Genomic DNA, 12,199 nt, shown 5'->3' on the forward strand with positions numbered 1-12,199 from the left:
AAGTCAGAAAGTGAAAAACAAATACCGTATGCTAACACATATATATGGAATCTAAGAAAAAAAAAAACGGTCACGAAGAACCTAGGGGTAAGACGGGAATGGAGACACAGACCTATTAGAGAATGTACTTGAGGATGTGGGGAGGGGGAAGGGTAGGCTGTGACAAAGTGAGAGAGTGGCATGGACATATATACACTACCAAACGTAAAATAGATAGCTAGTGGGAAGCAGCTGCATAGCACAGGGAGATCAGCTCGGTGCTGATCCCACCTAGAGGGGTGGGATAGAGAGGGTGGGAGGGAGGGAGACGCAAGAGGAAAGAGATATGGGAACATATGTATACATATAGCTGATTCACTTTGTTATAAAGCAGAAACTAACACACCATTGTAAAGCAATGATACTCCAATAAAGATGTTAAAAAAAAAAAAGTAACACAGCCATGGGAATACTTGAGAACACTGTAACAATATGTACCATTTCAAACCAGAAGTTTAAAGAAAGTGAAAACCAGTCAACCATTCCCATGAACAACAACAAAAGTGCAAACATTTTTTCAATTTTTTTCTAGTCTTTCTTCAGTGGGTGTGCAAGGGGAGGTGTATGCATTATTATACGTGTACTACATACTACACATATACATACTGTAGCTTTGTTGTGGTTTCTTAACATTATGTAAGTACTTCTCCTTGACATGAAAAATTCTTCGGTGTGTGTGTGTGTGTGTGTGTGTGTGTGTGTGTGTGTGTGTCACGTGGGATATTAGTTCCTGGACCAGGGATGGAACCGGCACCTACTGAAGTGGAAGCGCAGAGTCTTAACCACTGGACTGTTGTGGAAGTCCCCAAATTCTTGTTCTTAATTTCCTAAATCAACCACAAAACATAGAAAAAGAAAACACAGACTATTTCCTTTGACAGAAGAACAATCTTACGACCGAGAAGGGACACCTTGTAAAGCTTTCAGAAAAGGCCTGTAGAACCTACTTCATATAATCTCCTGGCAAAACCAAATAAATCGGAAGTAAAAACCGAGGCACACTACACAGACAGAGCCCGTATTACAAAACAAACACTTTGACGGAGGTTTTAATGTTACCCGTCTGGCCATATCCTACAATACAGTAGGTCTAATCCTCCTGTCCTCAGGTTACAGTCCAGACCACATGAACACAAAGAGGTAACTAAACAAGATAGAGAGGTAACTAATTCCACCGGGGAGGTTGGCTCAAAGCCTTCTCATTTCTCTGGGTGCTAATCTGAAGTTCCTTCCTTCATGAGACTATCCGCCCACTTTGGCAGAACATTCGTGTAAAACCAAAATTTCACATATGCAACTCCCAAGTCACTCATCTGCCTCCACCCACCTTATTTTTGGGGTTGAAAATCTGTCACAGGAGCAAATGTTACGTCCCATGATTTGAGAGCCAAGAATGATCCAATAGAACCCTTAAGTTCACCTGAACTGCGTTAATGGGGTATCAGTGCCTTGCTCCCATTTTTGCCCCTTGTGTTTATCAGTATATTATTTCTATGTGTGTGTGCATATAAAACATTATATTGAATTATCCTTCCTATTCTTAACTTTTTGAAAATTGTGCTTAGTTTTCACTTTGGATAATCATCTTTATGATAATTTATCACCACAATGGCTCCAGTGGAAACAGATATAGTTACTAGTTTGTAAGGTAGGTAGTCGTACAGCTTACTGGGCCCACCGACCAATTGTTAAGGAGGTTGAGAAATGCGAACGAACTTTAAAGTCAAAAGCCGGGCAATTATTTTTTTGGCCCCTGCCGCTTCACGTACTTTGTACCGCCATTAGTACACTTGTCTTCTGCCCGGGAACTCTGCACCGAAGGGGAGCAAGGAAAACTCGCAGGTGCCTCCTCGGACCCGGCCCCACGCCAGGGCGAGAACACGCCCTCGGTCCCGGCCCGCCGGGCCCGAGGCTGAGGTAATCACTTGATTCCGGGGCGGGGGCAGCACAGCCCGCCGCGTACGTGCCCCCGCTGACCCGCCCGCCGGCCAGTGCACCCGGCTCCCGCCGCCCCGCGCCAGCCTCCCACTCCGCAGCGGCGCCTCGGCTCCCGACCGCGCCGGTCCGCCCGGCGACCCCTAGGCCAGCCACCCGCCCATGCTCGCCGCCACCAGGACGGCCCGCCAGTTCTTCCAGAGCCTCTTCTCCGTCCGGAGAATGGGTAACTCCGCCTCCAACATCGTCAGCCCCCAGGCGGCCCTGCCGGGCCGGAAGGAGGCGATCGCCGTAGCGGGTATGTACGCTGGCACACACCGAGGGCGCGGTCGTCGCCGCTACGCACGCGCATCCTCTGGCTGCCGGAAGGGAGCCGGGGGCCAGCCTCGGGAGGGTCGGCAGCCGGGGTTCTGCGCAGGCGCGGAAGGAGCTGGCAGGGGAGGGGGCCAGGAGTAGCTACTCTTTCTTTGTTTGGGTTCTCACCAGCTAAAACAACGCGAAACGCGTTGACTGGACCTACTACGGTGGTATATTTCACCTACAGTGCAAATACCCCGGCGGCTTCAAACTTCGGGCGGGAAAAGCACTGACCCAATTTTCGCCCTTTCCCACGGTGTGCATCCCCTTTCTTTTTGGCACCGGCCGCTGGGATGCTGGCCACTTGCAGCGGTGCTGCGGCGTTGTGTTGTCACTGGAAGTAATCGAATGGTACAGAACGATGAATACTGCAGTTTTGAAATTGTTTCTCACTTCACTGTTCTGGTTGTAGGAATTATCCTCAGGCTACCATTATCTTCCAGGACTGCCCTGTTTCCCCCAGTTGGCAGGAGCTGCCCCTGGCCCTGTGCGCCCGGGTTTGCCTGTGTGTGTCAGCCATGCAGAAGAGCTGTGCTTCCCAAACTTAAAAATAATTTTCCAATCTCATACCAATACTTCCTGGAGAATATAATAAAAAATATATAAAATATAATAAGCTAGAAAAATGAAATAAAATATAATAAAAATGTGAAATGCTAGAAACTGCTCTAAAAGTTTCGAAAGCTTAACTCTAATTTCTGTCTCAGCCCCTTAGAAGGTCGCAGATAGCACGTGTCCACCAACCTGAGGACCATACTTTTTGAGAAGTATTACCTTGGTGCATTGCTTCTCAAAAGTGTAGTCCCAGTGATATCTTTTAAATACGCCCTTCCGGTGATACTAATGCACTTGGTAGTTTGTAAACCGCTGCCTTAGAGGTGTTGGAGGATTAAGCGGTGATTAATCTTTTACATATGGCTCGATGCCAAGATAAATCCTGCATTTACAGTTTTCTAGGGATTCTTCCATCTTTCTTTTCCTTAAAGAATTGTTGAGTATATATAGGAGGAGGTCGTTCTGAGGGTCTGTGTATCATACACAATACTCAGTATGAGAATGGAGAAGGTAGAGGTCTTTGGATTTGAGGCAGTTTGGGAACTGATGCTGTGTGACCTGTTTCTCATTCACCTACATTAGCAGTTCTATTTCCTATGTCCCACATCACTTCACTCCCAACTCATTGATAGCCTTAAAAAGCTTATTTTATTTTTGACTCAAATTCAGAGAATGAGTTTCGAAAAAAAAAAAAATCCAGATTATCTTTAACTCTGTCTCTAAATTACATAACCCCATTATCTAAACTTTATCTTGAAAGAGAATTCTCTTTTAACAAACCAGGATTCATAAATGGATATTTAAAGGCAATACTTCTCAATGCTGACCTTTCCCAGCTTGTATGAAACTTCCTCTTTACACACTACAGTGTCTGTGGTATGCCCTCCTAGACATCTAAAAACAAACAAACCAAAAACTCCTGATCAGATTTCCAAACTGGTTCAAGGTTAAATCTGACCACAATTTAGTTCTCCTTTATCTTAACCGAAGTCTTCCCACTCAATTCTTTAGTATATAAATGACACTTTTGGTAAAAGATTAACATGACAGAAATAAGCCAACGATTTCTTTTTCTATCCATCTAATAACTCTGACTGCAAAACCTCAGGACGTGGTTCTTGTCCAGGCTCTTCTGCCTTTTTATATAGCCATGCATACATTGCTATATCTGGACCAGTGAACTGTTTTTTTTGGTGTAGGGCCAAGCCTATAAGGCACATGTCCTTTTTGTTCAGCTGTTGTAACTTCCACCCCCGCAAGTACTTAAATTTTAGATTGTGGCCTTTCCTATCTCTACCCCTGGTACTGCTGCCTTGACAGGTTGCCGAAGGTTCTGATTGGCCCAAGAAATGGGCAGTGTTACCTCTTTGGTGGGTTTTCAGTGGCTGTAAGATAGAAGCTTAGGGACTTAATATTATTGTTTTGAAAGTTAAATTCATCTCTACTCCAACCTCCAATCTGTTTAACAGCTTTTCACCTTTCTATATTACCTCTGTCTATGTCTGTTGTTATTTGCACCCTACCCTTAGTTAATTTATAAAGGTAACATGGTTTCAAGAAAAATACTAATGATATTTTAATTTTGTTCTAGAACAGGATGCACTAATTTAAAAAATTCATATGGAAAAATAAGCAGGAATAGTTAATGGTAACTGTAAAAGAAGAACAAAGAGGGACAACTAGCCCTTGCACATAGTAAAAGTGAAGCTTAATAATTTAAACAGTGTGGGACTGGTCCATGAATAGATAGGTCGATAGAAAGATCAGAAATTCTTAAATACGTATGAGAATGTAGCATATGATACAGGTGACATCTCAAATCAGTGGGGAAAAGATGGAATATTCAATAAATGGTTATGGGACAACTGAGTAGCCGTATGGAAAACAAACAAGCAAAAAACCAAAAAAAACCCCACCAAAGTTGGATCTGTACTTCACATCTTAAACCAGGATAAGTTCCAAAAGATATATGTTGATAATAGCACACTCTTATTGAATGTTTACTATATGCCGGACCCTGTAGTAATTGATTTACATTTCCTAATACGTTTAATCTTCACAACAACCTGAGGAGGTGGTAACTGTTATTATCCCCACTTGTAGGTGTGAAAACTGAGGCCTATAGAGTTTAGGTGACTTATACAAGGTCATATAGCTAGTAAGTAGTGGATCTGGGATATGCATATAGGCAGTTTGCCTCTAGGGTTTGTGATCTTAACTACTATATGTACTGTTTTTTCATTTAGTTAAATGTAAAAAATGAAATAATTTAAGGATGAGCAAGGGAGAATTCCTTTAGAAAGGAAGGCCTTTCTAACCATGACTTGAAAATCAGAAGACTTAAACAACTGATAAATTAGATCACAACAAAATAAAAATCCTCTGCAGGCAAAAATTACCGCAAGCAAATTCAAAAGACAAACTGGGGTAAATATCTGAAACTCATATCGTAGGTGAAGGACTAATCTCCCTAATATATAAGAAACTTCTAGAAGATAATAAGAAAACACCAACATCCATTAGAAAAATAGACAAAGGTTATGAGCAGTTTACAGAAAAGGAAGTATAATTGGCTCTTAAACATATAAAAAGATGCTCAGCTTCATTCATAATGAGGAGAATGCAAGTACCATTTTTCATTCTTAAGACTGGCAAAAATCCAGAAATTTGATGATACACTTTGTTGGTAAATCCTTAAGGAAGAAGACACTCTTGTACATAGCTGGCAAGAATGTAAATTGGCTCAACGCTTATGGAAGGCAATTTGGCCATATCTGTCAAAAATTTAAATGTGTATACCTTTTGACCCAGGAATTCAATTTCTGGGAATTTATCCTACAGATATACTTGCATTCGTGCCAAATGATGACTGTACCAGGTTATTCACTGCAGCTTTTCTTGCAGTAGTCACAGATTGGAAACAACCCAAACGCCCATCAAGACGGGCTAGTTAAATAAATTATGGTTCATCCTCACAATGAAATATGCAGCTGTAAAATAGAACATGGAATATTTATATGAATGGGTATGGAGAGATTGCCAAGATATAGTGTTAGGTGAAAAATGCAAGGTCAGAACAGTGTTATATGTTAACTTTTGTGTGAACAGGGAAGAAAATAATAATATTTATGCACAAAGAAACTTTGGAAGGATAGATAAGAAAGTAATGGCCACGGAGAGGGCGATGCAGTGAGCTGATGGTGGAGGGGAGACACAGCTGGGAGACTTGATTCCGTACTTTTTTTAAACTTTTGGTTCTTATAATGTGACTGCATTATTGAATTAAGTAACTCCACTTTGAAGATGGTCTCTTTCTGCTGTTTTTAGTCTAATTGACCACCTTTCTGTCATCTTTTTTTCACCCCTATTTCAAGTTCTATTTTTTCCTTTTTAAATTTTGCTCTCTTTTTCATGTCAAGTTCTGTTTTTCTTCCCCAACTTGCTTTTGTAATCAAAATCCACATTTTGGCATGATTTAAAAATCTAAATTTAGAGGGTGAAATTGGAATAAGTTAATCCAAATCATTTTACATTTCATAAATATTCATTTTTATTGAAGTGTCAATTGTGGTGGCATCATTTATACAAAGAAAAGATCCTTGGGGACAAATTCCTTCCACTATTATGTAGAAGGTATTATGTGTGTTTCTTTTATTTTGAGTGATGTACATAGAGTTTTAAAAGAAAATCATAGAAAACAAATTTCCTTTTAGAAAAATTTTCACCAGTGTGTGATTAACTTCTAAATTGTAGGACACAGAGCTATTATCTCTCCTCTTTGCATCCTGTCTAAAGCTCTTTACTTTACCCTCTGTTTCAGAATCCTCAGTACTTCCCTGAAGTCCCTGGGATAAGGGTATTCCATATCTCCCACCATCTGACCCTAACCTTCCCAGCCTTTTTTCTAACTATGCCCCTATAGAACCCCATCTTCTGGCTAGCATGTGTTTCAGTGTTTGGCTTCTGGAAACGTTCATGTGATTTTACCCAAGTGGGTTCAACTTTCTAATCGTTTCATTTAGTCATTCGATAAATGTTTATTAAATGCCTGCTTGGTTAAAATATTGTGTTTTCCGTATATCCTTATCCTGCTCTTCCTCAAAACTTGCCCTGCTTGAATTCCATTTCTCCTATAAACCCATCCCTTACCAACCTAAGCAATCCCTTTCTTCTCTACTAGACAAATAATTTTGAACTATTTTATGACTCCTTCTATCAGATCTTGCATTGCTACTGAGGTGCTTTTTTGCTACCCAAGTTATTAAATCTCTGTCTTATTGTAGTAGGGGCGGGGCGGGTGTGCAGCCGTTATCGCGAGACCTTCAGCGCATCAGTTAGAGGGCCTACTCCGCCAACAGTCAGCCTGACAGTGGTCTTCAAGGCAGAGAGTGCAGTGAGAGGCCAGCCGTGACCGTTTCCCCGGAGCCCTCCACGCCCTCCAGCCTCGGGGCTGGCGGGTGAGCTGGGGGCTCGGGGACAGGCTGAGGGCTATGTCCCGCAGAGCCCCAGAGCCCTTGCCCCGGCTGCCTGCTGGCCGGGCCCAGGCCTTGAGGCAGCAGCGAACCTCTCCCCCGTCCTCACCTCTGCCACCTAACGGGGGTGGCTGTCTGCATGGGTGGCAGTCCACGGAGGCCTCAGCAACTAGAGTATACGGACACTGCCATCAAGGTAACAGCTTCAGCCAGCTTCAGCCTCTCTGTTCAAGTTTCAAAAATTGGTCCAGCTGAGATCAGTTGTCTACCCCTAGGAGGTGGCCAGAGGTCAGGGTTAAGTAGCAAGGACATTACACAGCATTACTTCAGGTCCACCTCTGTGGTTGGGCTATTCTCAAAGAAGGGCAGTTGTCGAGAGCTGGGAATTCACCTGATGGGTATTTGCTACAAGAGGTATTACATTGATCCTATACAAATGATTCTCTCCAGTTTAAATGCAAGGCCTGAGGGTCGGCTGGATCCTGGGCGCCTCGCCTGCTCAGTGATGAAGGCTGGGCAGGGTCTGGGGACCTGGCCCTGAGGGCGACGCCAGCTGAGATCTGCCTCCTTAGCCCGGCCTGGGCACTGGCAGGACCCAGACTGGGTGCTGGGCGAACGCTCCTGGGCAGGGTAACCGGCCGGCGTAGGGACCCCCCTCCTCTCAGCCAGGGCCTGGACCTCGGAGGGCTGAAGTTGAGCCTTGGGACCTTGCCCTCTCTTGTCAGGACAGAGAATAACATTTGTTTTGGTGAAGGTTTCCAGGAACGTCGTGACCTGACGTGACCCAACCTCAGGAACAAAGGATCTGGCACCAAGAAGTTTGCAACAGCTAACCACGCGCCTCCCTCACCTTTCCTATAAAAGGGCTTTGCTGAAAGCGTTCCGGGAGTTCGGGGTTTCTGAAGCATGGGCCGCCTGTCTCCTTGCGCGGCCCTGCAGTAAACCTTTCTCCGCTCCAAACTCTGACGTTTGGTATTGTTTGGCCGCACCGTGCGTCGGGCACACAGACTTGTGTTTGATCACATTATCTCCCCATATGAGTGTGAGCTCCCCAGAAGGATGTCTGTCCAGAGTGGGGGGCCATGTTTCACTCCTTAAAGGGAGGGGCTGGACCATGTTTGATACTTATTTTATCCTGTAGTCTGTAGCACTTCACAAAGCGTACTGCCTGCCTGCATCAGACACTCAGTAATGTTTTGTGGATATTGGGGGAGAGTGTGGTTAATGCCTGAAAACAAAGACCAAAAAGGTGTTTTTTTAATGTGACCATCGTGTGACCAATGGTGACACAGAGAAGCTGGCAGAAACATAATATGTTTTATCCATGGGGTACATATTCTGAATTTTTCTTTCCGCTAGCGGTGGTGGATTTGAGCTGATTTCAGAATTCCCTCTCAATCACTCTTGTGACCAGTGGTAAACTTTTCAACTGGCCAGGATGAATGACAGGAAGCCCCTTGTCTTCAAATCTCTGAGCAGGGACGTGCTAGGGACCTGCAGCAGCGGTGGGGAAAAGGGTGTCATGCTCAGCACAGCCCTTGGGGGGCCCCGGCCTGCTCCCCTCTGGTTCAGGGGACACAGCGAGCCCCTGTATCAGCTGGGGAGGGAGGAGAGTGACGACAGCTGGGTGAGGAGACTCAGCCTGTGACATGGGTCCCAAGAGATCCAGCAGCCTCCAGGCCCTCAGCAAGGACCAGAGTGAAGACCTCTTTGCCGAGCTTGGTCTGGCCCCTGCGCAGACCCCAGTGGCCTGGGAGCCATCACCCCTGCTGCCTTGGCAGATGACCAGGCCCCTTCTCATACTACAGCAGCTGGCTGTAGCCCCTGCCATCCTCTGCCAGCCCAGATCTCGAACTCTGGCACTGTACGAAAGACTGAATTCTGCGGAAGATGGTTTCAGGGTGTCAATGTGAGGAAGAAAAGTTGTGGAACTACTACATCCTATTCTTTCATCTTTCTTCCCTCGTAAATCTGCAGTTTGTCTGAGAGCATCAGAATATCTAATGTTTTATGAAATAGTAGCATTAGAGTACAAACTACTTCAGGGCAGGATTTTGTCTTATTCTTTGTGTCTGGAACACAGTAGGTTGACAATAAATATTTGCTGAATGACTGTAGCATATTATGTTGTGATCTCTTTGATGGGCAGGCCCCTCAAAGACATACCTGTGTTATGATACAGAATAGATAGTCAATAGCTGTTTGAATGGGTTCTAGGTACTTTCTCCATAAGCATCTTAGCTGTAGACATCTTTGCTGCAAGCATTTTTTGCTGCAGAACTAATTGGCAGTTTTGCTGTGAAAGATAAAATAACTGGTTGACAATTTTTGGTTTGACAGTTTGGTTTTAACTGGTTGAAATGCGTTAGCATTTCTTCCACTTAGTGACTTATTGATGGCTTTACTGAGCTGACAGATGACAGTGATTTGCCCCAAGAGTAGGTTTTTTCGTTTGAAACACACTGCATTGGAGGAGGAAGAGGCTGAGGACCTCAGAGGTGCAGAGTTGAACCCACGTTTCCCATAGAACTTTGGAATGTCTATCAACGGACATGTGACAACATGCTAAGAACACACAACAGAGTAGAGGCTTTCACAAGGCAACCCAGAGCTCAGTTACAAATACGCATCCTAGTGTTTGGAAACTGATACCTTTCTTAATGAAGGAAGACATTTTAGTGAAAATTTGTCTGATGCTGAACAAGGAAATGAATCAACAAGCAAGAATAAAGTATAGAACGCAATGAAAGAAAGACTTGGAAGGCGAGTTTTCAGGTACAACCCACAAAGTAAAATCAGTTATTTGGGCAGTATTGCCATGAATCTACGCTTCTCATGTTTTATTACATCCTTTTTAATGTCCCTCTTTTATTTTTCATTATTTTATCTTTCAGGGCAAAATTGCCTTACGTCCAATTAGTTAACCCAGTGGAAATGTTTGTGGCAAAAATGCATCAGGCAACGTTGTCTCTGGCAAGAATGCTTATGATGAAAGCACTGGACACGGGCTGAGTAATGGAGAGGAGAATAGCACATTGAAGAAGACAGGAGGGTGGGAGCCTGGGGGCTGGGGTTGCCACTGTTTGCTGGTTTCCATGTTAATAGTTTCTCCTATTATTCCAGAAAACTGTGTTACCTAGCTAGCATTTTGACAGCCAAATGGAAATGTATGTGATAAGGAGTGGGCCATATTTGAAGAATGGAGCATCAGTCCACCCTTGGTACGTGATGGCAGCCTCCTCAGCTGTCACTTCTTCCTTCCTGGAGTTGAGAGCATCAGCCCAGGCTCGGCTGCGCAGAGCTGAGTTTTCTCCGTGCTGCCCAGACCTTTGGTTACGTCAGATTTCTAGTAGGCCGTGGGTTTGTCATCGTGGGGTAGTTCAGTCATTTTAACTTGTGTCTATCTCCTCACCAGCTTTTAAGCTAAGAGACGGTGAGAGGTTGGGAGAGTCTAACATCTGCCTTGTCTTTGAATAAGTGGAATTGGCATTTGCTGGCATCACCCCTGTCGTTGCCTGCCTTTTACTGCTTTGCTCTCTGTACCGTCTTCTCCTGGCTGGCTGGCTTCTTACCAACCACTCACATCTGTGCATGGCTCCTGAAAGCTAGATCTCATCTTGCAAAAGTTCCGCTTCCCATTTCCAAATTCTTAGAGGATATGTATGTCCTGCCATAACCCCAAACTCAGTTCTAAGACCAAACTTACCATTTTCCCTTCAAAACACTGGATACATATTTTAATTTCCCCACTTCTGTCGTGGCACTGCTCTCCCCCAAACCTTAGCCACATTCATCTCTGATCCTTGCCTCTGTATTTAAACTGGTCCTCTTCCAGTAAGTCTTGATTGTTCCTTGCCTTCTGTATTAGGGTTTTCCAGAGAAACAACAATATATATATAGTATGAGGGACTGGAGCACATGATTATGGAGGCTGAAAAGTCCAAGATCTGCTGTCTACAAGCTGGAGGCCCAGGAGAACTGGTGATGTAATTCAGTCCAACCCTGAAAGCTGAGAAGCAGGGGAGCCAATGGTGGAAGTTCCAGTCTGAGCCCTAAAGCCTGAGAGAAGAAGATGGTTATTCCAGCTCAGACAGAGAGAGTGAATTCACCCTGCTTCCACCTTTTAGTTCTAATCCGATTGGATTGAATGAGCCCCCCCCCCCCCATATTGGTGGGATCATCTTCTTTACTCAGTATACCAACTCAAATGCTAATCTCTTCTGGAAGCGCCTTCACCATACACACGGAAATAATGTTTTACCAGCTATCTGGGCGTCCTTTAGCCCAGTCAACTTGTCACAGAAAGCTAACCTTCACACTTGCCTTGTTCACTGCTTTCAGTCTTCCCAGTCTGTCCTGAGCGCCACTACCAGGCACCTGTTCAAACCTCACATTTCTGTCACTGCTAAGAAAATAGCGGTAACGGTGTGATCTGGGTGATGACTTTCTTCATCCTGGGGTTAGAAGCATTCTTTGACTTGCTGCTAATCTCAGTGTTCCTATCTCTGCTTGCACTGCTGAGGCTGACTCCTACTCTTACTACCTTCCTCTGGGAAGCTTGCTTTTTTCCTCACAGCCCATCTCAATCTTCCTGGGCCTTTCAAGGCTAATCTCAGTTCTTCCCCTTCCATGCTGCCTTTTTGGGGACTGTTTCAGCATAGATTGCTCTTAGAACTGGAGGTGGAGCTAGGGCTTTGAGGCCCTGTTTTACACTTTCATTCCAATGTGTCTTTTTTTTTTTTTTTTTTTTCGGTATGCGGGCCTCTCACTGTTGTGGCCTCTCCCTTTGCGGAGCACAGGCTCCGGATGCACAGGCTCAGCGGCCATGGCTCATGGGCCTA

At 44.5% G+C, this 12,199-nt stretch overlaps 1 protein-coding gene across 5 annotated transcripts in view; it reads left to right on the forward strand.

The window, feature by feature from the left end:
• Positions 1 to 1,825: 1,825 nt before the first annotated feature.
• Positions 1,826 to 12,199, forward strand: part of MSRA (methionine sulfoxide reductase A) — a 388,589-nt gene continuing 378,215 nt past the window's right edge. For all 5 annotated transcript variants that reach the window (XR_008618287.1, XR_008618289.1, XR_008618288.1 and 2 more), the window contains exon 1: positions 1,826 to 2,272. Coding sequence is in view for 2 of the 5 variants with exons in the window: in XM_055087349.1 (XP_054943324.1) it covers positions 2,137 to 2,272 (136 nt within the window). In the remaining 3 variants the exon portion in view is untranslated. The remainder of the gene's footprint in view (positions 2,273 to 12,199) is intronic.

This window comes from Physeter macrocephalus, chromosome 9 (genome assembly GCF_002837175.3).
Source record: "Physeter macrocephalus isolate SW-GA chromosome 9, ASM283717v5, whole genome shotgun sequence".
Classification (NCBI taxonomy): domain Eukaryota; kingdom Metazoa; phylum Chordata; class Mammalia; order Artiodactyla; family Physeteridae; genus Physeter; species Physeter macrocephalus.